Here is a 27,605-nt window from a genome sequence, read left to right on the forward strand (position 1 = left end):
TGCTGTAGATATAAACAACCTTTTTATAGCCAAGGTACATTATTTTCATTGAAAGGATCATAGAGCACACAACAAACTGAGAATGCAGAAAAATAAGACTCTGCAGTCTGTATTAACAATATGAAGCTGTTCTTGTTGAAATATCTTGAATAAGAATCAAATAAAGTCAAAGAAAAAAGGTCCTTTGTGATCGTTCATATTTCTTTTCACCTCTGTGAAACCTGGGTCTGTTTGGAAGAACACAGAGCTGGTTTTTAGACCAATTAGGTAACACTGGATAATTTCCCATGGCACACCTGACCATATCTCAAGGCACACTAGTTTGCCATAGCACAGTGGTTGAAAAACATTGGCCTAGTGTACAAGTTTTCAACATAACAGATGTGTTGTCCAGCCACTATAGACAGCAATGAATATAATCAATTCTTAACCAACTGCTAAAGTTTTCACATATTTAGCTTCAATATTAATGAACGTGTTTCTTGAACATTTATTGTATGCAATTATAATTGTATGCAATTATATGCAATCATATACAAGCCATAATTTGTTGTGTTATCAAAGCTGACATGACTAATATGACTTTTTAGTGTCTAACTGGTCATTAGATAATATTATGAGTAATGTGAATACTCACAGCAAAGACTGTGATTTGGTGTGATGGTGAATAACTAAATGGCTGCCAGCAGTTGTTATAACAGATGTCTTTGACAGCCAGTGAATGCAGCATGAGAAATTTCACTGGTGATGAAGATTTAACACGAACATTGTCAACAATAAAATCTTGGCATGAAGCGGTGAAAAGATTTGGTAAAATCTTGTTAATACATAGAACTTGGAAAAAAAAAAAAAACTCAATTTGAACATAATATTTATGACATGATCGTCCATTAAGCTGCTGCAGAAGTCTGCCCTGCATTCCGATTGGTTGTTTTACGGCGTTACGTCTCCGGGTGGGCGGGACTTCCCATGAACAGGAAGTATGACGTAACATTTGTTTTGGAACAGCAAAACATCGACACATCAAGAAAAAATGGGGGGAAACGGAGATGATTACAAGGTATTGTATTTCTTTTTCTTTTTAAATAATTACTTTTTCATTTATGAATTGTAGCACCCCCATTTGAAACGTTGAGTTGACGTACAAGAGCTTGCTAACAGTTAGCCGACTAGCTTTTGCCCATCAATAAGGTTCAATACAGAATCTGACGCTTTTCGCTTTATGTTGTTATGTGTTTACTCATAAGAGGTCAAACTAAGTCTCATACAGCTGTATTATCATATAAACACGATATCTTGTTGACAAAATTGTTAGATCAATATGAACAAGTTACACAAGTTATCCTGATAGGTATGTTAGTTTTCTCTCACTCGACTGACAAATCACCCCATAATCATGTGATTCAGTTGCGTCTTTGGCTCTTTGTGTCGCGATCATACCTGATACAGTAGCATTGCATGTACAGATCTGTATTTTCTTTTTTTCAAGTTACAGCAGCAGTAAGTTTGTCATTGGTATTTCAGCTTACAAAATAACAAAACAGAACCAGTGTGACCAGTACAACCACATTGTTTATTGCTTTGTTGTGCGTTTGTGTGTGTGTGTGTGTTCATTTTACATGTTAAGTTCTAGCTGAATGTTATTTAATTTTATTATTATTATTTATTAAATAACACTTGGTATTTTCATTGCTTTCTAACATTTACAATATGTTTATGTAAAGTATGAAATAATAAAGTTATTAATAGTTGAAACCATATTATGGTTTTTAATTTCAATAACTTTTGTTTCCTACATGTTTGTTTGATTACTTTCTTCTCAGCTGATATTTGAGAAAGAGGGGGTGTATCTCCACACAAATGCCAAGAGGAGCAACCAGGACACCACCATCCCAGGTTTCATCCGTATCGTGGAGCGGGTAAGCAAATTCTAGTTAGCCATGTTTCGTCATGCACAAATAAAAGATCAGAAAATTCCTGGGTTTGCTGTCAGATTAAGTGTAAAAAGCCCATTTGTTCAAGTAAAGTTGACAAAAGCGCTTGACACAATGTTAATGCACAAAAACTAACCAAACAAATATCTTTTAATGGAATAGCAAAGACATAGTTAAAGAGAAATCAAACAAACCCTTGCAATAAAAAGGAAATAAAGATTTAAAAAATGGCTACAATATATCTTATGTTGAAGGCAGTTTAAAGCCAGAGGACACATTTTGACTTTAGATGCACAAATAGGGTAAATTTACTTAACATTTAGGGCATTACTGCTTTATTAGAACCAGTGCTGCAAATACACAATGTCCATTACAAACCAATCCTGATTGAGGAACATCTTAAAGTATTATTTTTTACCAGAAGCCAGTGAGAAGATGTTAGTACAGAAGAAATGCTGTCTGTTTTTTAGTACCAGTTTGTAGTCTGGCCGCCGAATTTTTTACCAGGTGCAGACAGACGGCTGATGTCCAAACACAGAGAGTTGTTGTAATCCAGCCATGATGGGATTAAACTGTGATGACAGACTTAATAATAGTGTTGGAGAAGATGGATTTCAGCATAACAATGTTAGTTAAATTTAAATCAACTAGTTTTTGTTGAACTGTTTATCTATATTTTTAGGCTGGAGTGCCAGCTCTGGAGTGGAGCCCACTGGGGGATGAGGGGCGCAATGCTCCTGCCGTACTCTACACCAAAAAGGTCTGCAACCTTTTCCACGTGACACCCAAAAAAGCAACAAACAAATTGTATTTCTATTTGAAGAAAATGGCCGTCTCATTTTCCTTCTTAGGATGGTGACGGAGGGGAGGAGGACACAAACTTTGACCCCGGGTACGAGCCAGACTGGGCAGTTATCAGCACCGTTAAAAAAGATTGCGTGAACGTCCCAGTCAAAGATTCAGGTGCAGTTCAGGATTTGCAAATTTTGCCAAACATCAGTAAAGTAAACATCTAGAACCAAACTTCTCATTTTCTCATGCAGGTCAGTGGGCTTTCTCTCTGCCTCTCTCCGAGCTTTACTCCCTCCGAAGGGCGCGTTTCTCTTTGGGTCGCAACTTTCTGGTGCTGACAAGCAGAGGTGGACACCCACTGCCTCCTCTGCACTTCCACAGAGGAGGAACCAGGGAGCTCCTCAGGGCTCTGCAACGTTACATCATCCTGGACCAGTGAGTAGGATTCATTTCAGCATGTTGCGCTACATCCGCATCGTTGTTGACATGTTACACAAATAAAACAGGTCCCCGGTTGACGGGCGGCTGTTCCTCGCGTACCCGCATGACTCGGGTGCTCTCTCTCAGTCCTTCGACAAGCTGCAGCTCTTTGATGATGGAGGGTCTGATCTTGTCTCGGTGAGTTTAGAGGATTCATTCCTTTTAAACACAGAAGCATCCGTACCTCCGTGCACCCAGCAACATGCCTCTCATCTTCACTTTGTTTTGTTCATCTGGAGCAGAGATTCATCCAGGACCCATATGCCACTACATTTGGCGGATTCTCCAAAGTCACAAATTTCTTCAGAGCAGCGATTCGACCTCCAGAGTCTCCGATCCACTCTCGGTCTGCACAGGATCCCAGTTTGCCTCTGCAACCTGATGATGAGCCTGGATTTGAGCTCATCACCTGTGTAAGAAAAATAATACAACCAGAATGAATCAGCCACATCAGTGTCTAATAAGAGATAAGATACTTTATTTGTTCCATAGACTGGTAAAAAAAAAAAACAATGTACCAGCCTTTTCCACGTTCCTTTTAAAGGCGGTGGCAGAGTGGACTGTCTGATTTTTGCATGCGCTTCCAAAAGTCCAAATAAAAAAATAAAATGGAAAGGATTTAGAAAATGACAAATAATTTGTTTTTCTTTAAACAAAAAAAATGGAATAAAGGTGGTTCATTATATATTTGTTCCAGTTAACAAAAACCAACAAAATGCCTGAAAGTTGTCAAAAAATCAAGTCATCCTGTCTCACACCACCACACTGATTTCCAACAAAAAAAAAAAACCACCACCCCTGGACGTGACATAAATTACCCGTCTTCCCTCACCGCTCTCACTCTCACCAAAAAGCTAATAACAGACTTTAAATAAAAATCTATCTGTGTAATAAAATATAATCCAAAAAATAATTTAACTTTCAAAACAGCCTTTTCTCATAAAAGAAAACAAAAACACATAAATGGCCTCTACATACAAGTTTAAAACATATTCAACAATAAAAAAGTGGGTAAAAAGACATTTGCAATGCAAACTTTACAGTGGAAAGAAACATCCCACTGAGATTATTGCACAAGTATGTCGACTAAATTAGTCAAATGTAGAAGAAAATGTACTAACATCTTCACAGGGCGAGTGTACAGTGTTGTGGTTCATACGGACTGGTTCTCTTCATGTTTGTCTCCCTTCCAGGGCTTGGAGCTTGGTCCCAGACCAGATGTAACCAGAGGACAACCTCTGGACAAATGGGAAGAGTTTTTGGACTCAGAAGGTCGTGTGAAGAACCCAGAAAGGGTCAAAGAACTTGTGTTCAAAGGGGTAGGACGCAGTTTCTTCTCTGGTTTCTCACACAAACACACACACACACACACACCTCTTTAAAACAAATGTACTTTCGTTGGTGCTCTTCTCGTCTTGCAGGGCATCTCACCATCACTAAGAAAAGAAGTGTGGAAGTTTCTTCTCGGTTTTTACTCGTGGAACAGCACTACAAAGGAAAGAGAAGACATCGTTCGTGTCAAAACGTGAGGGCTTTCCTTCCTGGACACTCACTCTCGGTCCGCTTGGATGATTTAGTTTGCTCGCTTCCTTGTTTGCTGACTTCCTCATCTAGCTCTGCAAGAAAAGAGTGTTTTCCCTAAAATGTTAAACCCCCACAGTGGAAGTCACTCCCCAAACACGTCCATGACCGCTCCGACCTCACATTGCCTCTGTCTGTCCTGTTCCCAGAGCTGCTTTTTATCATGTTAATTATCTAAAATCATTTTATGTGAGGAAGTGAGTCATTTTATTGTTTTTAATGAGGGTTATTATTAATGCAGTTGCTTTAATGTCCCTCTTTGTCTGCAGAGATGAGTACTTCAGAATGAAGGTGCAGTGGAAGTCGGTTAGTGAAGAACAAGAGATGAGGAACTCCCTCCTCAGAGGATACAGGAGCCTGATAGGTCAGAACCGCCATCAGTCAAATGAAAGCAGATCTAATCATCATTTCAGGCGGCTTCCTGTCGGATCTGCACATGCTGATCTGTCTTCATCCTGTTGTAGAGAGGGACGTCAACAGGACAGACAGAAACAACACATTCTTCTCTGGGAACGACAATCCAGGACTGACTCTGCTTCACGACGTCCTGATGACCTACTGCATGTACAACTTTGATCTCGGTGTGTATCCATAAGGTGAAACAGTAATAACCAGGAGCTTCATCTCTCAGTAAATAATCTGCATAAAGCCGTCATCATGCATGGAGCTTAATGTTTTAGTGAGATTATCAGGGTTTGTCCAAACAAGCGAGTGTTTTGCAGAGAAAATAGAATCTACAGTAATGTTATAAAGAAAAAAACTATTTCATTTATAAGCTTGTATTACAAGTATTTGTTTGTTATGTGATTACTTTTCATCACACCTCTGAGTGGGTTTTTACCTGTCTCTGGTTGAAACCTCTGTGCAGGTGGCGCGAGGTGAAAGTTCTTCATCTGGGTGCAGGTTTCATCTCCTCTGACACTTTTTCTCCTCCGTCCATTCAGGTTACGTCCAGGGGATGAGCGACCTCCTTTCTCCCATCCTGTTTGTAACCCAGAACGAAGTGGAGTCTTTCTGGTGTCTGACAGGCTTCATGGAGCTCGTGGTTAGTAGGATTCTTCTATCTGTAGGTCATAATGAAAAAAAATGTGTCTAGAAAATTCAAATCAAATAAAAATAGAATATTTAGAAAAATGTATATAGATACAAATGCAAGACAGAAATATTGTATAACCAATAAAATTTAAAATTTATTTAAAATGTATTAAATTAATCACATTTATTGATGACACATATTAATTATATAATTTGTATTTTATGAATCTATATTTTAATTTAAAAAAAAGACAACTGTTCTATTTTTTACTTAGATGAAATACTGTAAATACAATAAAAATGTTAAATAAAATATGTAAATAAAAGAAATTTTTTAAAAAATGTAAATATGTAACTGATACAATATTGTTGAAACTGCACATGTTTTTCACAGTTTTCATTGTTCATCAGCTGTTTTTTGGGCTACTTTACTGGTCAGGCAAAGTGGAGCCCTGAACTAAAATAATTTAGGGTTACTGGTCTCAAAAATGTTTCTGCAGGGACTAAAATATTGGAAAAAGTTTCATAACCACCGATTTAGTGGAACTACAGTGGATTCAGACGTTTTGCAGCTGTGTTGATGATAGGAGTGTTTCTGAACAAACAGCACATTTACATGTAAAAAATCGATGGTAACACATCACTAACAGCCTTCTTTCACTGTTTCTCTCCGCAGCATCAGAACTTTGAAGAGTCTCAGGAGGCCATGAAGCAGCAGCTCCTCCAACTCAGCGTCCTGCTGAAGACTCTGGACCCGGAGCTCTGTGACTTCCTGGGTTAGTCCGTTTTTAGGGGAAGTGGAATGAAAAGTAGAACAGATACAACAAGCAAACCAGTGGAGGGGCTGTGATACAAGCACTTCATGATGCATCAGGATTGTAATTGTCCATATCCACATGCAGATGATGTGAACAGTTTGTACACGTGTAGAAAATGAGGAAACATTCATGAGTTAAAATGTGAAACACTTTGATGTGCAGACTCTCAGGACAGCGGCTCGCTCTGCTTCTGTTTCCGCTGGCTGCTCATCTGGTTCAAGAGAGAGTTTTCCTTTGAGGACATCCTCACCTTGTGGGAAGTGAGTGTGTATTTGTGCTGTGTGATGCGTGTGTATTCTCTCTGCGGGTGTTTCTGACAACTTTTAACTTTCTTCTCTATTTTTTTTTTTTTGCCTCAGGTTCTCTGGACTCGACTTCCTTGTGACAACTTCCATCTGCTGATCGCCTGTTCCATCCTCATGTCCCAGCGAGGAGAGCTGATTGGCTCAGACCACGACTTGAACACTATTTTAAAGGTGTGTGTACATTATGACAGATTACTGCGACACTCCTGGTCAGCAAACGCTTTCTGATTTTCCTCATCTTGACTGATCTGCAGCACATCAACGAGTTGACCATGAAGCTGGACCTGCAGAGGGTTATGCGTGATGCTGAGGCCATCTACCTGCAGCTGGTTCAGTGCAAAGTAAGGTTCAGCTTCAGATCATCATTCACTGGAGAGTTTTGGTTTATTTCACTTTGGGCCCAAAATCAGCCTCGCAGGTTCACGTCTCATAGTTTACGTGACAATACTCAGAACGTCCCACGTGGATGCGGATTAGCTCGCCCGTTGGAGCTCCAGGTTTTGTGCAAGTCCAGATGTCTGGTGCCGCTCCTCTGTCCTGCACACAAAAAAAACAATGCATAGTGTCTGAGAAGGAGGTAGACAGAAATAAAGATACTTATTTGTCCAATCACTTTTTAACACTTGTGTAAAACTCAGCATTTTCAGTTTAACAGAGTTTTGTTCATAATTCTGATAATAACCCCACCAGAACATCTCTTAACCCTTCACCTCCTGGATTACTGGATTAACACACACTTCAGTTAACAACGTAACCTCTACCACGTCTTTCCCAAACATTTCTTTTACGCTTTGTTTGTTAATTTATCAAATCAAACTTTATTTCTTGAGCACTTTTCATGCCACGGGCAACACAAGGTGCTGTACAAGATAAACTCAGGTTATAAGGATTAAAACTAACAGCAGATAACAAGACATTTAAAAACAATAAAGACACAATCGCTTTTGACACACTCATACACACACAAGGACAGAGAGCAACCACACCCCCCCCACATTCCCCGAACAACATCATTCCCTGAATACTGTCTCTTTAACTGAACACAGGTATAATTAATAAAACAGGTAAAACATTGAGTGATAAAATGAATGTATGTTTGTGCTTTGGTTTAACTCGTCACTCAATCCATTTTGTAAATCCGCCCCACAAACTGATACACACACACATTCCTCTGTGGGACGAACTCAGTGTTTTAATCTTTTTAATTCAGATTTTAAAACACAATCTGGAGCATCTGGTTGCACAGTTGGTTTGTAGGGGAAAAAAAGGCGAGTTTATTCACATTTTGGACAAAAAAGCAGCTCAATGTGCTTTATTAAATAAAAGCTTTTTTCTTTTTTTGAAATATAAAACACACACCTGAGCAGAGGAGTCTAATCCAGGTGCCATAAAGTGGAAGTCCTGCCATGTGCTTGGATGTACCTGTGCAGTTAGAACAGGTGTTTTCACCTGCAGGCTCATCTACCTGCATGGAGCTGAGCAGACTAAATCAGCTGGTTTAGCGACTGGTTGGACAGCTGCTGCACAAAACTTTTACTTTATGGCACCTGGATTATTCACCTCTGCACCTGAGAATATTACCTAACAATTTTCAAAACACAGTTTTTGGAAAGTAAAAATACTCACCTGATGGCACACTTTCTCTCACACACTCATAAACTGCAACCTCCGGTTCTGGTGTCTTTAACTGAGTAAGGATTTATAAATATAAACAGACATAAACATCAGATGAGAGAACACACAAGAGAAATACAATCAAATCCATGTTAGGAGATAAAATACATAAAATCGTCTAAATAAGTCACAAAGCAAAGTGCTCCTGGTTAAAGCTCTAGCAGCAGCATTCTGGATGCTCTTTGTTAGATGTTGCATGCATGGACGTCTCCTGGTGTGTTTGGGAGGCAGAACACACTCCTTCCAGGACCGCTGAGCAGCTGAGACATCGCTGCATTTTCCTCATGTGGCGTCATGGTGACAATACAACAAGCTTGTTTTAATGTTTACTGTATGTTTCAGGCCTTTAAGAAATGAGTGGAAATAAAGATTATTTATATTTTCACTGCAGAAGCTCATAAATACCTTTTGTGCCACATGTGGAAAAAGCAGGAGCTTCAGAGTATTTCATGTTTACTTCTTGCTGATGAAGATGGGAAACGCCACACAACTTGTTTTATGATTCATCTTGATCAGGCATCATGTATCTGAAGGGACACAAATACAGACATAGAAAATATGTATATCATAACATGGAAAATTTATTTTAATACCCCTGTCTTTGTTTTGATATGTTTCCTTAACATTGCTAAATGTCTAAAAGTTTTTGTCTGCTCGGTAACTTCCATGTCGTGGTTAACTCTACAACTGTATTTTAAAACAGAATAATCCCCCAAATCTGGATTAAATTAAACATTTCAGAAGATCATTCCTAAATACTTTTCTCTGCTATCCCAATGTCCAAACCAGGAGCTTCCTGTCAAAGTGCAGCAGGTTCTGGGCCTTTACGTCCCGTCTAGCTCCGAGGAGAACAGCCCAGACTCCCAGACCAGCGAGACGCAGCACCTCCTCAGCCAATCGCAGACAGGAGCTGCTGCTGCTGCTTCTGAGTCATCACATGTTCCCACATACCCATAAATCTGTATGTCAACATCTGGACTGAGATAAACGGAAAATATTTATAAAGGAAAAGGAAGGACTGTTGTTCCTACTTGTCACAGACAGGGGGCGCTGCTGAGACTGTTCTTTTAAGAGTGTTTCCATCCTTGTGCAGTGTTGTTTTTTCTGTCTGTCCTCTCTCTTCTGACACCTTGGCTTTTAATTTACATGTCCCGTCTCCCTGCCATTGTCTCTTTTGTGTATCTCTGTTTATTCTGGCTGTTTTATTCTGAAACTGTACTTTTCTGCACTGTCATGCTTTCAGTCATTTATTCTTTTCATTTTGAACCTCTTCATTGTGTCTGAGAAGGAAAAAAGATGAAAGATAAACTCACTGGCAGCACCATGTTAGAAATATATAATGCCATTCCTGCCCTATGCAAAGTTTTTGCATGCCTTATAGGTTTTCACATGCTGCGTGGTAATATTTAAAGCCTTGTAATCATCTGCATAATGTAAAGCCATTTTACATCTGAAAATTATTACCAAATAAATGTTTGAATCTTAACAAAACAGTGTTGAAATGCTTCTACTGCTTATTCAGTGTACCAACAATACATCAATGACTTTTTCTTCAGTCTTTACTGTTTATTTCTAGTGATAAAAAGTTAAGTCATTCACACAAATGTGCAGTTTGGGAGCTTGAGAAAACCAGAGATTTTTCCTCCTTCTACCATTTTATCTTTGTTTTGGTTTTCATTGGAGCATCCCAGTTGTTAGGCTGGGAACCAGTGGACTATTCTGCTACAAAACACCTACAACAATAATATGCTGCTCTCACATTAAAGCTTTAGTATTAATAGCCAATTACTGTTATACTGTTATTTAACCCTTTAAGGTGTTACCCATGAAAATTGGTAAGAAAAGTACAATAAAAAAAATTTTAAAAAAAAGAGTTAGGCTCTTATTAACAAAATGTAACGAAAAATGTAACATGGGGCGATATTTACTATTTATTACCATGTGATATGTCAAAACTTATAGTGTAATCTGCTTTTTGGTATTGATAATGGTACAGAAGACCAGTATCAGATTGTGTTCAACAGAATATGTACCATCAAGTGATGCTAAATGTCTCAGAAACTATGTACCAAATATAATACATTTGGCTTTATGGGGTTAAAATCATTTATCACTCATTTGAACCATTTATTTATTTACTGAGGTAATTTAAATACATTTTTCTGACAATAAGAAGTAAAAGTAGGTAAATTAATGTAATGAATGCAGATTCTAAAAGCAGTCGGTTCAAATGGTGTTTTTTATTGTGTTTTGTAAGGATTTTATCATGTTTTCTGTGTCATGTGTCTGATCTTCACGTACAAAGTAACTTAATCTGTATAACTAACGAGAGATTCAGTGTGTAAATAATGCAATAGAAGCAACTTGTCTCTGTAATAGATAACTAACCTGAGAAAACAGCTTTAAGCCCAATTTTCTCCCACTTATGCTGTTTTGTTTAATGCGTTTGGTGGATAAGAGAAAACTACAGAAGGTTGTCTGGAAGCATGAAAGGAAGACTCGGATCAGTTTTAAAACACTTGATGACTTGACAGAGAGCCGATGCAGGGTTTTTTTGGGCTGGAAGCAGGACGGATACAGAAAACATCTGCAGTTAAGCCTGACACCAAACAAAGGCAGAAAATTCAGTTTTTTTTAAGCTGCCAAGTTTATTTGACCCTTTAACAAAATGTAATAAAGAGATTATAATTTACAAACAATTAATTTTACATTTTCACGACAGAAACACTACCATGATGAAAATAATTCAATATTAAGTTTTTGTATTATTATTTATTTAGATTATTAACTGTCATAACTATACTTTGTTCTAATCTTAACATTTTAACTTCACTTCAGGGCCCCTGGGGGTTCTGGGGCCTCAACTGGTTGATTTTACACCTTGGACCAACTCTGATTTAATACCATAAGCACAGCAGACTGTAGGAAACACCAAGACTCAGAGGGTCCGCCTCTTCATTGTTTGTACTGATGCAGCAGCGTTGGGGGCCTGCAGCGGCGTGCGGGGCTGGAGCGCCGCCTTGGAAAACAAGGTCACAGTTGGGAAAAGGACATTATTGGCACTGATGTGTAACTTTTCTTGGATATTTGTGCTAAGTGACCCATTTGATGTGAAAGTAATGTAAACCAGATCCAAAGTGCCATAATGGTGAACTGGGACAACCTAGAATAAGCTCGGAGGAAACTAACAGACCTGTATTAAACAATAGTTGATTGTGCTATTTGTTATCTGTTTCTCTTTTTAACACCTTAGAATACTGATGGAAATTTAAGTGAAATTTTGTGGGAAATCATTGTTTTTGGTGCGTTTTTGCTTGTAGAAAGTATAATATTTACTGTATAGTGTGCAGTGTTAAGGTACTTAGTGCTTCAGTATTGTCTTTCTGAATATTCAGATGGAAACACTGTTTATTTTTTAACTGTTTACCTGTATATTATAAGTGATAACTGAATATTAATCTTCCTTTACTGATAAAAAAAAAAAAAAAAAGTCTTTATTGGTCATGTGTTAATGTTAGCCTTCAATTCATAAGATAAAAAAATTCTTTAAGCAATTAACAGATAGCTGTAAAGATATGAGGATAAATAATTCTGCAAAGGATGTTTTTTTTTTTTTCTTTAACCCTTCAACCCCTTAACGCCTGGCCAATGCCAGAAAATTCAGATTTATTTAAGCTGAAGTTTATATTTTTATTATTATTATTTTGTGATCTAATAATTGGGATGCAAAAGCTATCTGGACAGCAGAAGACACGTATGAGGTTGTCAACAATGCAGTTTTCAACAAAGTTTTTACCGTAAGGTGATGCAATAAGTCTCAGAAACTGAACAATTCATTTCAACTTGAATATTAACACTGTTAAAGAGTTAAATTCATTCCTTCACTTAAGTGTTTCTTCTACTTGTGACTAAGCTTTACGTGCTTCAACTGTTTTACCTTCAATAATCTGCTGCTTTGTGACGCTCGTATGGAAGTCCATTTTTTCTGTTTATTTTGTACCAAAAGCCAGGAAATACTGCAGTGTCTTCAGTTATTTTTGCTACTTTTTATTTATCATTCTCCTTCATTTATTATCCACTGCAGGGGTAGGCAACTCCGGTCCTCGAGTGCCACAGTCCTGCGAATGTTAGCAGTTTCCCTGCTGCAACACACCTAACACACATCAGACCTAATTAGCAGATTTGCAAGTCTGCTTGTTTGATTTGTATCAGGTGTGTTGCAGCAGGGAAACTCCTAACATGTGCAGGACTGTGGCACCGGAGGACCGGCGTTGCCTTCCTCTGGTCTACAGTAATCACAACATCTGAAAGGTACTTTGTGTTGGTTTCTGCATGTGACTCAGAGGACTCTAAAATGGAAACATTAATATTTAAGCGCAACGCGTTAGTTGGTGGGAATTTACAGGTTATGTATGATGTTTTTGTATTTTGTTTCTTAATGTTAAGGTGAGATATCTTATAACCCTATAAGGTGTTTTATTTCACTTGCTCAATCGGTTTTCCTGTTGTTGTCTTTTTTTCTCTCTTCTTACATCAGTTGTTTTTATATTGTGCAAATAAAATAAAATAAAAAAGATCAAATAAAAATGTTTGTATTTTCATTTCATTTCATGAAACTAGTAAAGATTACTGTGTTATTACTACAGTACAAAGTTGTTTATAGTGCCTTAACTTGTGAGCTGGTTAAGCTTTGGCCTCCTCCCCCCCCCCCCCCCCCCCCCCCCCCCCCCCCCCCCACCAGCAGCCAGCAGGTGTCTGTTTGAGGTGAATGGCGAATGGGAAAATAGGACCTCTGTTCTCTGTCGTCCTGTGAAATGAGCTGGAAAATGAGGGGTGGGCCGCCACGCCTCCTTCTCAGGACCTGCTGCACGCCTCTTTTGGCTCCATCACCATCTCCGACCCTCTCGATCCATGTTGTTTGAATACAGCTGCGATGTATGAATTTAGCAGGCTGCTTAAACAGGCCAACGATCTGTCACTGAGTTCCTCCTTCCTCCTCCTCCCCCTGGTCGGACCACCCCAACCTGACCTCACTTGACTGGCAGAGCCGAACTCACTCAGTCGGTCATTCAGACTCAATCTGCTTTCAGCTCCTCTCAAAGCCTGTTTTATGGCCTAAAGATTTGTCGACAGCTTTAAGCCCAATTTTCTCTCACTAATGCTGCAATCGACTAAGTGTTGGAGGATCATGTTCTCTTCATGTTGTCATTATGCAGAGAAGCTGTTATCTGAGGTTAGAGATCTCTTCCCTGCGCTTAAGTCTGCAGTCCATCATCCCATCCACTTCACACACTTGCACATCTCTCCATTGTCTTGAGGGTTTAAATGAAATAGTCAGAGGAATTCGCTGCTTCTACATGTTCAAGTAAACAGTTTCATTGGCTGGTGAAGATCAGAAAGTATGAAGTAGACTAATTTAGCTCCATGATTTTTGGCATTATGAATATTTGAAGGCATACCCAAATGTTTAAGGTGTCAAATTTTTAAGACAGAAGAGGTACTTTGCACATTTATTTCTCCAAACAACATTACAGAAGGATGAATTAATCTAAATATTTCTATATATTATGTATCTCCGCTTCCTGCAGGTCTTCCTGAATAAAAGTTATAGTACATGTTGGTCTGTCTTTCCTGTCCTCTCCACCCCAACCAGTCGAGGCAAATGGCTGCTCTTCCTGAGCTGGGTTCTGCTGGAGGTTTTTCTTCCTGTTAAAAGGGAGTTTTTTCCTTCCCACTGTCGCCTCATGCATGCTCAGGATGGGGGATTGGATCGAAGTGAAGATTAGATGCAATCTATTGGTTTCTCTCTTAGCTAGGCTATTTATTATGACTTGGCTTGAACTGATGACCCTGAGACAACATTGTTGTGAAGTGGTGTTGCAAATAAAGCTGAATTGAATTGAATTGAATTGAATTGAATTGAATTGAATTGAATTGAATTGAATTGAATTGAATTGAATTGAATTGAATTGAATTGAATTGAATTGAATTGAAAGCAGCAGGACAAACTCCTTCACACTCAGTGTGTTTCTGTTCCTAATATGAGTAGAAACTTTTTTTTGTTGTTGTTGATGTTGTTGTTTGTTTTGGTTTGATTTGTTCGCTCATCACTATTAAATATCTGTTGTCTGATACTGAAACTGAACTGTATCTAATCTGCTTCTAATTACTCATTAGAAACAGATTTATTACTATTACTTTTACGATCAGATATGATTAGAAATCAAACAATGACAAAGTATTGTATTTTGGATCTGAGAAATGTTGACTTGTATGTGCTCATTTTGAATTTGTGTATTATTTTCAGCTTCAGACAGGCCAGCACTGGCAATACATTGCAAGACAAAACTAGCTGAGACAACAAACTGGGTTTAAACTAGTTGGTAAGATCTTTGCTGTGTTCAGTTTCTGTGGTTTTCAGGTGATTGGGTGGGTTTTCTTCCACATTCAAGACACAGAAATAAGTTTAAAAGTGCAGCATGTTAACAAAATCAAACGTGAATGAGAGAAATTTGAGATAACATTAAAAACTGTTCCATTTTGACCATTGGCAGCCACTGTCCATTCACAATTGTGCTTTAGAGTGTCCAATGTAGCAATGTTGCAGATAACATGCATGTTACCCGTCTCTCATGGTAGGTCTAAAGCAGGGGTCAGCAATACCGGTCTTTGAAGGACACGTCCTGCAGGTTTTAGTGTTTCCCCACTGCAACACAGATGACCCAAATCAGCGTCTCATTAACAGGCAGGTGAAAAAGGTGACAAGAAGTCGTTGGACAACCTTTTCATTTGACACAAGTGTGTTGTGCCAGGGAAACACTAAAATCTGCAGGAGTTGGAGAACCCTGGTATAAAGCAAAGTTTGTCCAAATCATAAAGATCAACAGTCCTGCAGGTTTTACATGTTTCTCTGCTCTTAGCTGATCAAGATTAAATGGGTTGATTCAGTGTAAGGATGGGTGGATGCACTCATAAAATCCAACAGAAATCTCTGCACATGCAGAAGGGTGAGCAGAAAATCACTAACTGAAGGTGCTGAACTGAGAAGCATGCAGTCCCGTCCAACCACCCCATTATTCGAAAGTAATGTTGTGCCAAGTAATGTTGTGCCAAGAAAAAAAACATACCAAAGTCTTGTTCATCCATGTGGATGTAAGATTTTGTATCCAGCGATTATTTTTAGCCAGAAAGCCAGGACCTGATGTTACTCTCTGAGTCAGAGCAGAAGTAACACAGGACACCTGGATGGCTGAGCAGCTGAAATTCTTTGCATTTTGCACACTTTCCCAGCGGTTCTATTTAAAATGATATATTCTTGTCATTTTCTGCTCAAACCTTAAGTTCAGAAATGGGATCATTTTCTTTTAAGGCTAAGTATGAAACTAAGTCTTATTCAGAGCTGGTTAAACTGGGTTTCGCTTCTTTGTTGAACAGGTTATGAATAATTGATGCTCGGCTAAAATCAAGTCCCAATGATCCCAGCATGGTGTCAGAGCAGCCGTCCATTTAACTCCCATTTGAAACCCGACCTGCCATTGTAGCTTTAAATGTGTGAAAAGCCACCTGTAATGACTGTGTCAAATACAATCTGTATCTCTGCTGGTGAGTGTGACCCCATTGTGACCGTCAGAAGGGTCCCCGGGGAGTGTGTGAAAAGTGTGTCTACCCCATGAATGCGTGAAGTGTGTGTTTGTGCGAGCAGCCAGCAGCAGGCAGAAGGCCAGGGCCTGTTGTCTGACACTGATTTGTAAAGGGAGACAATACGGCTCATTGACCTGCTCAGCTCCACTGTCTGTTGCACATACCTCGCCCAGCCCTCCCCGGTGGCTGCGCTGCTCTTTAAGCACAGGGAGCAGATTGCCACAGGCGCAGGGAGGGGAGGTCTACGCTGCACAGGTTGCTTTGACAATGAAAACATACAGAGAGCCAAAACTTTGATGAACACATTCACAGAGAACAACTTTACTGTTTGCCTTTAGCATTCAGATCTCATCAATATATTCTGCCTACAACCTTAGATGATGAAAAATGCAGTTTCTAAAACTCTAAAACAGTTTCTAAAAGTCTTGATAATCACATGTTTGAGAAGAATAATCATTCTTTGAGTCATTAAGCTGTCAGTGAATTGGTATTTTATTCAGAAACTCAACCAGATGTTGTTGAGTTTGTTTTAAAACTGCCTTTTTTGGAAATATTTGCTTTATTTTTGTCTTATTAAAGTCAGAAATAATCCACATAATCTATCAAAGCCATTTGCAATGACTGTGAATACTTTATTTTGGTTTAAAAACATATCACCAGATCCCAAAACTTTTCAGAAATGGAAGAAAAACTGAATATTTCCAGAATAAAATGTCCAGAATTAACTTTTCTGCATTTTGCCTGAAATCTTTCAGAACTTGTAAATGAATGATTTGATGATTTACTTTTTCCAACTCTGTTTGTTGAGATAGTTTATTCTTAAGATACAATGATCCAGATTTGTCAATTTCAGACTTTTTTTCCGCTATTATAAAGAAATACACAATAAAGTCGACATAAGAGCAAAAGATTTGTCAACATATAGGAAACTATAAAATGTAGAAGCTGAGGATAATTAAGTTAATCTATCCAGAATTTGAAGTATTTCCTCCTGTTTTCACTTGTAAACAAACACCGTGGTCCTTTTGTCATCCATGCCCATTGTCAGAGTCTGGAGATGACCTTTCCTCTCCTCTTTCCCCTCAGCGCCTTTTCTTTTCCTCCCCTCTCTCTTTCACTGTCGAAGACAAGCTGTTGCTCAGTCCCTGCGGGCCACTCCCTCTCTTGTCTGCTCCTCTTCGCTCCTCCCCTGCCTCCCTCTCTCCTCTTGCTCTCCATCTATCTCCCTCTCCCCACCTGTTGAAGCAATTGTAGCACAGACCTTATTTGTCTTACTATTATTTTATGTTACTCACAAGAATCCCCACCTCCCTCTTTGGGGTGTTTTCCCTTTCTCCTCTGGTTCCCTCCCCTCTCTTTCTTTCCCTGCTGGGTATAAAACTCTGAGAGAATAGTGAGGGGTGACATTCAGCTGAGCGCCTCATGAAGACGTATTAAAACAAGAAAAAGCACGGATCTGCAGGGATTATCCATCTTTAACTCAGCTGCTAAACATACAGCCCCCCCGTCAAGTGACAGAAGGACAGAGTCTCCTTTCTCTTTTTCCTTTTGGACTTACACAACCCAACAGGCTGTGCCGATGGACGGAGGAATGTCTGTGTCTCTTTGGTGCGAGGAGGTGGAGGACGACCAGATTCAGGATCAGGAACAGAGTGAAGCACACATGAGAGGGCCTCCTCAGCTTCGAGCGGCCTGGGACCCCAGTGTGTCAGGTCATCGGGTCATCCAGAGGTTGCTTCACGTGGAGGAGAGGTACATGCCCTCCATGCTCTACATCACCCTCATCCAGCGGGATCCAGAGCGCAGGGAGGAGCTCACCAAATGGGCCCTGGAGGTGTGAAACCCACTTTCTTGGGATTTTTCTTACTGTACTGTCATCCCAGCCACTGAGGTACTGATGTCGTCTGTGATTGTTTCCTTTCAGGTGTGCTGTGAGTGTGGTTGTGATGAGGCAGTCTTCCCCCTGTCTGTCTCTCTGATGGACAGGTTCCTGTCTGTGTCTCTGTCGGTGCCTGTTTCACCTTACTGCCTCGCTGCCGGCTGCATCCTGATCGCCTCAAAACTCTCAGAGTGTGATACAGTCACTGCTGACACCCTCTGTGCAGCAGCTGAATACAGCTTCCAGCCTTCAGACCTGAGGGTGGGTTCAGCTCAGCGCCTACTCAGGTTCAGTTAAAGCTCCAGACCATGTCAAAGCTAATCCCATGGGTCCTTTCCAACTGTGGGGGTCCATAATCCTTGTATTAACTATAATAACATTAGCATAGGTGCAACATGAAAGCCCCTTAACTCTGTTAGATCTTCATTAAAATGGTTAATATATATTTGTAGGAAAGAAACTTTGGTTTAAATATGTTTCTAAGTGAAAAACTACACACTGATGTAAATCCAGACTGTTTCTGTCCCCACCAGGAAATGGAGCGCGTCATCCTTGCCAGTCTTCGGTGGGACACGGCATCAGTGACTCCCCAAGACTTTCTCCCACATTTTCTTGCCACCATGGATGAGAGAAAAGACTCTGAGCTGGAGCTGCTCTCCACCCTAAGGCGGCACAGTGACACGCTGGCGGCCATGTGCGTCTGTGATGCCCGTTTTCTGGGAGCCCCACCTTCACTTGTTGCTGCAGCATCACTGAACTGTGCACTGCAAGGTTTGGGCGACAAAGGGCCCTCACAGCTTGCTCTCATGACCGAAGCACTGGCACAGCTGTGCCAAACAGATGTGGTTAGTCTCAACTGAAATTAAATTTATTTGATCTACATTCATTGTTTGAAATGTACGAGATTTATGATTATTGAAGGGCACATTTTACTGTAAAGTGATGCCAAGTGCAAGGAAGTACTGGCATCTGTTACAAAACTTTTTCATTTTGTCTGTTTTGCTTCCCAGGTAGTGCTGCAGTGCTACAGTGAAATGGTTGAATATGCCCTCAGACAGCGTCTGAGGAGTGGGCTGCAGCAAAGCCCTGCAGAAAAGGGGGAAGAGGTGGAGAATGAACGGCCTGGAACGCCTACTGACATGAGAGAAATTGATTTCTGAACTCTAAATCAACTGCATAGAAAGAGCAAATCAATCAAAACTCTTTAAGTTCATCAGTGAAACTGATATAAATTGATTATGACCTCACCAAGTTAATGAAATGTTCTTATTTAACTTTAAAATACCTTATCAAATGAATGTTAATTTATTTTTTGCTTTATTTATTTGTGAACTTTGTGTGCTTCATGTGCCATACTTGATTATTTTTGTTCATTTTCTGGTGGACCTAGATGTTGTTTTTGATGGCTAATATTTATACCTTTATTTATGACAACGTGCAATTGTTGGCTCTTTTGATGTTAATTTATTTAAATTAGTCTAAAACATAACTTTGTTTGAAGTGCTGAATAAAACGTTTAACATATATATATTTTTTCTAACTATTAAATTTGTTCACGAGTGCAGATTTTTGTCCTTGATTCATTTCAGATAAGACTATAGTTACAGATAGATGATGCCTTCAGGTACTGAATATTTTGACGTACTTCCCGAATGCAACGTTCGACTAAATATTTACCACGGCTTAATGTGAAAATGTGAGATTTAAATATTTATATATACTTAAGACTTGCATGTAATTTATTTTCTTAGACATATATTCATTCATTATTTGTTTTACCTTGATATGACATAGCTTCAGTGGTTGCAGCGCTGATAATTGCGGCTGCAATTTTATTTCCGACAGTCTTTGAAGGTAGCGTCCTGGAAATACGTTGACGTCACTTCTATTCGCCGCAGTGGCGACTCGGTCTTGGCGCATTGGATTAGGTTTTAAAACACACATGCGGTAAGAAACGAGCTATTTCGTGTTTGTTCAGTGTTTTAACGCGTTGAAATCGCAGAGTAAATATCAGATAATAGGCAATGTAGAATATATAACTGCGGGTTTAAAGGAAGCGACGTAGGCAGAAGTGTTCCAGACTTTTCTATCACCTGCAAATTAAAATACAACGATCAGTTCTCAAAACATGTCGTCAAAATCTAACACTTATTCTGCCATCTGTTATTATAAAAGCCTGTTGTTGCAAGCGAGATATTTATTATTTGTCTTGAATCCTGTTGACGCTTCTTTCCGCATCCGTGTTGCCCCTGCCCAGCTATTAGCTCCTCATTAGCCAGCTAGACACAGTGTAGCTACAATATATACCGAAATCCAACACCTTGTTTAATAGTTGTATATTGTATCTTATAAGGGGAAAATAACTATAAGCCAACTATAGATGAGCCATTCATTGAGGTTGTATATACTATTAAACCTTTCCCAATACAATTAGAAAGTGTGCGTGTGTGTGTGTGTGTGTGTGTGTGTGTATATATATATATATATATATATATATATTATATGATTGATTGTATGTTTGATTACATTTGCAACAAGTAGAGGTATAGCTTTTCTGCTTCTGTCATTTGAGCAAAACAGTTAAACATGTACCGAAATCCCCTGCAATATTCTCCTGTTGGTATTTACTCTTATATTTAGCTTCTAGAGCTGCCAGGTGTGTGTCAGAGTCACAGTTGTATGACAAGCACCTAACTGATAGACAGATATTTCAGAATGAGGTTCTGGAGCCAGAGGCAATCTCGTAACCCCATAATGTGGGACGGAAACCTTATCCTCCAGGATGACAACACTCACCTCCACAGAGCCTGGATCGTCACAGATTTCCTTCAGAATTCAGGGACGGAGAGAATTACACGGCCGGCTGGGAATCCAGAACTCAGCCTAATTGTAGGATCAGCTTGCTGTATGTCATGGAGTGACCTTCAACAACATCTAGTTTAGGAATGGGATGTCATCCCACAGCTAAATGTAGGGCTGGTTATCAGCATGAAGAGGAGATAACAAGTTGCTGTGGTTGTTTATTTATCTTCCAGATGATACTGAGGTCCTTGTCATTATTTTTCTTTTTTTATTTCTGTGGGAGAGTGCAATCATCTAATCCACCAACAAACTCGAAACAGAATATTTCAGGGTTTAATTTGTCTACCCACTCCTTATTCCTTGCAGGATGATCCATAGAAGTTATATGTCATTGTAAAGGTGACTAATAAGGCTTTCCAACTGTTTGTAAAAAAAAAAAGTATTATTATAAATCAAAAACTTTATATATGGAGCATCTTGAACCTACATTTGTAGGGTTTGAGATGTTTAATTTTCTGTCAGCAGAATGAAGAGCATTTTTAGAGTTAAATAGTTCAAATACATTTCCTCCAGGCCCTGAGTGGCATAAACAAGACCAAAGCTTGCAGGTTCCATATTTTAGACTGAGTCATGATGTGGGAAGCGGCAACTTATTGGACGAATGTTCATGTTGCAGAAGGATGAACCTGACACCCAGCTGGCTGCTGCTGCTGTCTGTCTCTGCTGTGGTGTGGTCTGTGCCCATCGATCGCAATGGAGGCAACCAGGAGCCCAAAGAGGAGGTGCAGGAGGAGAACATGGTTAGCATATGAGGTTTTTTCTTGATAAATATGTTGTTGTAAAATGCAGTTCAGCTGATTGTTGTTGTTTTTTTTTTTAATGAAACGCACGGTTGCAGGACACCGGCCTGTACTATGACCGGTATCTCAGAGAGGTGATCGAGGTTTTGGAGACTGATCCTCACTTCAGAGAGAAACTCCAGACGGCAAACACAGAAGACATCAAGGTTGGTGTCCAGCCCTGCTGGTGTTTGTTACCTCCACTCTTGCACTGCTGTTGGAGAAGCCTTCTTGTGTTTTCCTTCAGAACGGGCGTCTCAGTAAAGAGCTGGATCTGGTCGGTCATCATGTGAGGACCCGTCTGGATGAGCTGAAGCGTCAGGAGGTTTCTCGGCTCCGGATGCTGCTGAAGGCCAAACTGGACAGCACCAACACACAGAGTGAGTGGGCTTAGTTTCCTCCATGCTAGCAAAGTGTGTATGTCCTATTATCCTTTTATTGTTTTGTTTCAGGTTTTGAAATGCAATTCTGACCTCAAAAAAGCTAAATTTAGATTTTGAATTGTTCCCCAAAAGCATTCAATTGTATTTTTAGTATCAAATGAAGCAGTAACTTTGGTACAACTCAGGTCAATAACTTATTGTTATAAAAACATTAGCATTAGCCTTTAGCTTATGGGACATTACAATCGTACTGCTTCCTATTGGATTGTGTATGAACTACTTCTTTGATATTTACATGAATGATAGAGAATTCATTCACTGTATGCAAACCAGCCCAACTTGCACCCAATATTTAGGGAGTTACATTAGCTTTGGTCTGTAGCCAAACTAGCCACATTTAGCTTCTATCTAACAGCAAAATAAAGACACAGACATATGATGCAACGTTCTGCAGCTCATCAAGCACTGTGCTAAGGTTGACCTGTGTCTTGCCTCTGGAGAGATCCATGACACGCTTTCACACGACAATAAAGAAAAAGTTGCACAAAACAGAGCCTTTTGTCTTTGTAGAGGAAGAACCTTAAAGCAAAGCGCTTCAGGTCACATGAGAGACAGATCTGCTCCTGCAAAGTTAGTATCTGGTTTTTGAAGAGGCAGCCCCCTAGGAGGGCTAATACGTTAACCAACTAAAAACTGTGGTTTTTCTACATTCTTCTTACTTGAAGCAGGACATCGGGTACCTGTCAATCAAAAGGACACGCCCATAAATATGCCGAACTTCGAGATTAAATTACTTTTAAACGGGCGAGTTAGAAAAAAACTCACTCCCCCTACAGTTGTCATGAAGGTAAACCTGACCTATTAAACCTAAAATGGATTTTTGATCCAGGATGTAAACATGTTTATTTCTGCTGTGAAGTTGGCCTTTTTAACATGGGAGTCTATGGGGATTTGTTCTGTTTTGCAGCCCCTAGTGGATGAAGGGGGAACTGCAGTTTTATTCACTTCCACATAAGCTTCACTTTTACCCACCGGAGGCTCCGTCCATCTTTCATATACGGTCTATGATTATTACTCACATTAGGCTGATGTTTGGGTCAAAATGATCCCTTTAATGGATTATAGGGATATAGTTTTCTTTCTCCATCTGTCTGTCCATCTCATTATGTGACTGCAACATTTTTTCCAAATGTAGCACAAAAGATTGTCTTTAAACTAGATTGAACTGATTAGATTTGCATAATTAGAGATTAAAAACAATAGAGCATCACCTCAGTATGCACACAAATGACATAAAGCTTAAAATGACGTGACTGGAACTGAATGCGTTGGCAGAGTTACAACTGGGGAGCGGAGAACATGTTGTCAAACCAACATGACATTTGTAAATATGGCATTGTGCATGTGTGGTTTGGTAATGTGTGCAACATAATCTAAATGCATTTCTGACTGATGCATCTCCTGTGCAGGCCTTCAGATGGACCATGCCTCACTGCTAAAGCAGTTTGAGCATCTGGATCCACACAATCAAAACACTTTTGAGGCCAAAGACCTGGAGCTGCTGATCTCTACGGTAAGATGCTGCAGCTGTAAACAGATAATATCTTGCTTTTTGCTACATGAACCCTCGTCTTTTAAGACGAACTCTTCTCTGTTGATGGATCTTCATCTAGGCCACTAAGGACCTGGAGAACTACGACGCAGAGAGACACGAGGAGTTCAAGCGCTACGAGATGCTGAAGGAGCACGAGAGGCGGGAGTACCTGAAGAGTCTGGACCAGGAAAAGAGAGAGAAAGAGGAGAAAAGGATGCAGGAGCTGAAGGAGAAACACCGCCAGCACCCTAAAGTCAACTCTCCAGTAGGCGACAGATTCATGTTGTTTATTTAAAAAAAATCTTTTAAAAAATATGCTTTTAAAGTCTTTACTTTGCATTTTCTCACACTCAGGGCAGCGTTGCTCAGCTGAGGGAAGTTTGGGAGGAGACGGATGGATTGGATCCTCAGGAATTCAACCCTAAAACCTTCTTCAAACTGCATGGTGGATAAAAACTCTTCTCTCCTCACTGCTGCTCTGTCATTTTATGGAAAAAAGTTTCTTACTTTGCCTTGTTTTACTTAGATACAAATGAAGATGGTGTTTTAGATGAACAAGAATTGGAAGCACTCTTCACAAAGGAGGTATGCTAGCCTAGATCTTGCTAAAAATCCTAAGCAGACCGGTTAGCATTCTGAGTCTGTCTCAAGGTAGAGCTTTTTGTCTGCATTCATCATGTGAGTCACAAGTAACATCTGCTTGTGTCCCCTTTCCAGCTGGAGAAGGTGTATGATCCAAAGAATGAGGAAGATGACATGATGGAGATGGAGGAAGAAAGGTTGAGGATGAGGGAGCACGTCATGAATAATGCAAGTCTTATCTGCAAGTCCTGCTTTTCTCTTGCATATGTTCCATGGCTTCGCTTCGACTAAAGCAGATTCGCTCTTTTTATTAAAAGGTGGACACAAACAAAGACCGGCTCGTAAGCCTGGAGGAGTTCCTCAAGTCCACTGAGAAAAAAGAGTTCAATAACCCAAAGGAATGGGAGGTAAATGGCTCCGAGATGGCCTGAGTGTTTGGAGAAGTGGGTGAGGTGACTGTTGAGTCCAAATCCCAGTACAACCATGATGAAGTGGAATGATTAATGCTAGCATTCAGCACATGTGGCTGCTGTGGATTAAGTTTGTTTAAGTTGCCAGAGGAAATGGAAGTTTGTTAAAACCAAGAAAGGCTTTCAGGACAGTCGATATAATCCATATAAAATACTGGAGGAACAGATCCGGACTACTTTTTTGATCGTTCAGGATCTTCTGGTTTGTTTTAAACCAACCAGATTAGGTAATCAGGAGCGGGTCTACTTTCTGTTCCCAGATTCAGAACTAAACATGGAGGCAGCGTTCAGGTTTTCTGCTCCTCACATGTGGAACAAACTCCCAGAAACCTGCAGGTCTGCTGAAACACTCAGCTGTTTTAAATAAAGCTTAACAGCTTTTTTTATTTCCCACCTTTCATCAACCTAACTGTTAATTCTCACACTGTCATTTTTGTTCAACTTTTTTATCTATCTTTTTATTTGAAAAGTGTTTTTTAATTCTCATGTTGCTGTAATGTGAACACAGCAGCATGTTATCCTGTATCATTTAGCTTCTTTTCATGAGAATCCTGAATGACTGAACTACCTCCGTATCAGAGGAGTCAAGCTGAGAATAGTGTTAAAACAACTAGTGGAACAGACGTGGAGTCACATTAGCGTTTTTATACGTCTAGATTCACTGAATAAGGAAAAAGATGGAGTTATACCCCAAAACAATTCAACACTTCCAAATATCAAACTCTTGAGTCACACAGGTAATTTTTAATGGATTTATTACTGCTAAGGTGGACTTTTGCCGGAGCAGTCCCAAACTGCATGACATAAATAACTAGAACTAGATCCAGATTTGGACTGACATCGAATGTCAACCACACAGCTGACGCTACGTCCTACTTGGTAGAAATGTTTCAGGCAGCCCCTCCTTTTGAAGCACGTCTGCTACCAAATACTCCAAATAAATAGCTCAACCATTTCTTTTGATGTGTGCGCATCATCAAGCAATAATTGTTTCTGTTTATCATCTGAAAAATACGTTTCACATGGTGGAATGTTTATGTGAACCATGTAACAGAGATGAAAGTGTGTTACATGCATGCCTCTCTGTCCCAGACTCTGGATGCCAAGCCCGTGTACACAGAAGAAGAGCTCCAGCGATTTGAAGCGGAGCTCAGGGACAAAGAGGAGGAGCTGAAGAGGAAGACAGAGACTCTCCGTCAGGAGCAGGAGCTGCTGAAGGAGAGAGGCAAAGCCCTGGAGGCCCAGAGGAGAGAGTACCAACAGGTACCTGCAGCATCACCGACATGAGCCCTGTCTGCATCAGGGCTGAGCCTGAATAACTCTTGTCATTCCAGGCAGTTCTAGAAATGTCTCAGAGGCAGAAAGAACCACCGGCAGCTGATGGGCAGCCTCCTGCGGGTTCTAACGGAGAGCTTCAGTTTCAACCACAAACACACAAACCTGAAGGTAGAAGGAGGCTCCTCTTAGCAGGACCACTCCTCCATTGTTGTTTCTGTGTTTTCATTCATTAACGCTGTGTTTTTTTCCCCCACAGAGGCCAAAGCTCCCGCTGAAGCCCAGAACAACCTACCTGCAGAGCCGCCACAGAATCTGCCCGTACACACTTAACATGCATCTCTGACACACACACTCTGACTTTCAGCAACACATTTATCCAGAACGGTTTTGCAAACAGAGCCGTGTTTAACTTCAGACAGAGTGGCTTGTTTACCATGACATATTGTGCTGTGTGTTCATCTCTGTGGTCTATATTAGATTCAAGATTTCAAAACACCAGCTGTGAGTTCGCGTTTGTTGAAGCTTTTCATTCATGCAGGTCCCTCAGTGTTAAATCACTAATAAAGCTTCTATTTAAATCTCCATCCAGATTTCTTTAAGCTAAGCGTCTTTTCTTTACCTCCTCTTGCTTTTCAGACTGCACGTTTATTCAGTTTAAAGTTTGACTTTAGGGAAAGTTTGAACACATGATCAGAAACAGGAGCGCTGGGAAATATTTAGTTTAAACATGACTATTATGAGATCAGCGGCAAATGTCGAGCTGTGTTACGCTGACCGCTGCAAGCTGCTGCAAGCTGCTACAAGCTGCTGCAAGCTGCTACAAGCTGCTACAAGCTGCTGCAAGCTGCTACAAGCTGCTACAAGCTGCTGCAAGCTGCTACAAGCTGCTACAAGCTGCTGCAAGCTGCTACAAGCTGCTGCAAGCTGCTACAAGCTGCTGCAAGCTGCTACAAGCTGCTGCAAGCTGCTGCAAGCTGCTGCAAGCTGCTACAAGCTGCTGCAAGCTGCTACAAGCTGCTGCAAGCTGCTACAAGCTGCTGCAAGCTGCTACAAGCTTCTGCCACTTACAGTTTGTCATGCAAGCAGTAAATATCACACCACTCATTATCCCAGGGTCAGCTTCAGCTTTTTAAATTTGAGGTTTTTGCAGTCGTTGTTGCTCAGTTTATATTAAATTTGTAAAAACTCTTATCAAGAATATTAAAGATTGGCTGCTCATTTGTTTCATATCTATTTCAAACTTGTTTTAAGTTTGTTTTATTTTTACTTTTAACAGAAAATAGCTGCAATCATATATAAACTATAAGCATATTAAAAGGGTAAGCAGCTATAATAAACTCCAGTTATTAAGAGTACATATTTCTAGGTGTTCAGTTAGTGCATTGGTGAGAAAATTTCCAAAAGTAAAACTGAATACACACGTCTACAAAATATTGTGACTGCCTGTTATTAAAGAAAAATAGCTGGATTTGCAGAGTACATAAAACTATGCCAACAGCTTTTTCCTACTTTGGTGGT

General features: G+C 40.0%; 3 protein-coding genes across 3 annotated transcripts; all 3 read left to right on the plus strand.

Moving 5' to 3' along the window:
• The first annotated feature begins 960 nt into the window (after window positions 1-960).
• On the plus strand, window positions 961-10,057 carry tbc1d17 (TBC1 domain family, member 17). Its single transcript, XM_079252687.1, has 17 exons — window positions 961-1,060; window positions 1,824-1,919; window positions 2,617-2,694; window positions 2,786-2,897; window positions 2,978-3,161; window positions 3,233-3,344; window positions 3,449-3,619; window positions 4,400-4,525; window positions 4,628-4,731; window positions 5,057-5,151; window positions 5,252-5,368; window positions 5,732-5,832; window positions 6,499-6,598; window positions 6,803-6,900; window positions 7,000-7,116; window positions 7,200-7,286; window positions 9,409-10,057. The coding sequence occupies exons 1-17, from the start codon at window positions 1,034-1,036 to the stop codon at window positions 9,574-9,576; spliced, it is 1,893 nt and encodes a 630-aa protein (XP_079108813.1). The 5' UTR covers window positions 961-1,033; the 3' UTR covers window positions 9,577-10,057.
• Window positions 10,058-17,839: 7,782 nt separating this feature from the next.
• On the plus strand, window positions 17,840-19,299 carry ccndx (cyclin Dx; the record flags this gene model as incomplete). The annotated part of the gene is made up of 4 exons (XM_079252202.1): window positions 17,840-18,094; window positions 18,185-18,400; window positions 18,673-18,984; window positions 19,150-19,299. 4 exons carry the CDS (start codon window positions 17,840-17,842, stop codon window positions 19,297-19,299), a joined length of 933 nt encoding a protein of 310 aa, XP_079108328.1.
• A 698-nt stretch (window positions 19,300-19,997) lies between these two features.
• On the plus strand, window positions 19,998-26,788 carry nucb1 (nucleobindin 1). Its single transcript, XM_079253495.1, has 13 exons — window positions 19,998-20,086; window positions 21,618-21,741; window positions 21,840-21,947; window positions 22,028-22,160; window positions 23,633-23,736; window positions 23,837-24,022; window positions 24,112-24,202; window positions 24,284-24,342; window positions 24,475-24,567; window positions 24,657-24,746; window positions 25,902-26,072; window positions 26,144-26,255; window positions 26,344-26,788. Exons 1-13 carry the CDS (start codon window positions 20,082-20,084, stop codon window positions 26,415-26,417), a joined length of 1,350 nt encoding a protein of 449 aa, XP_079109621.1. The 5' UTR covers window positions 19,998-20,081; the 3' UTR covers window positions 26,418-26,788.
• Window positions 26,789-27,605: the final 817 nt, after the last annotated feature.

This window comes from Telmatherina bonti (assembly GCF_933228915.1).
Source record: "Telmatherina bonti genome assembly, chromosome: 14".
Lineage (NCBI taxonomy): Eukaryota > Metazoa > Chordata > Actinopteri > Atheriniformes > Telmatherinidae > Telmatherina > Telmatherina bonti.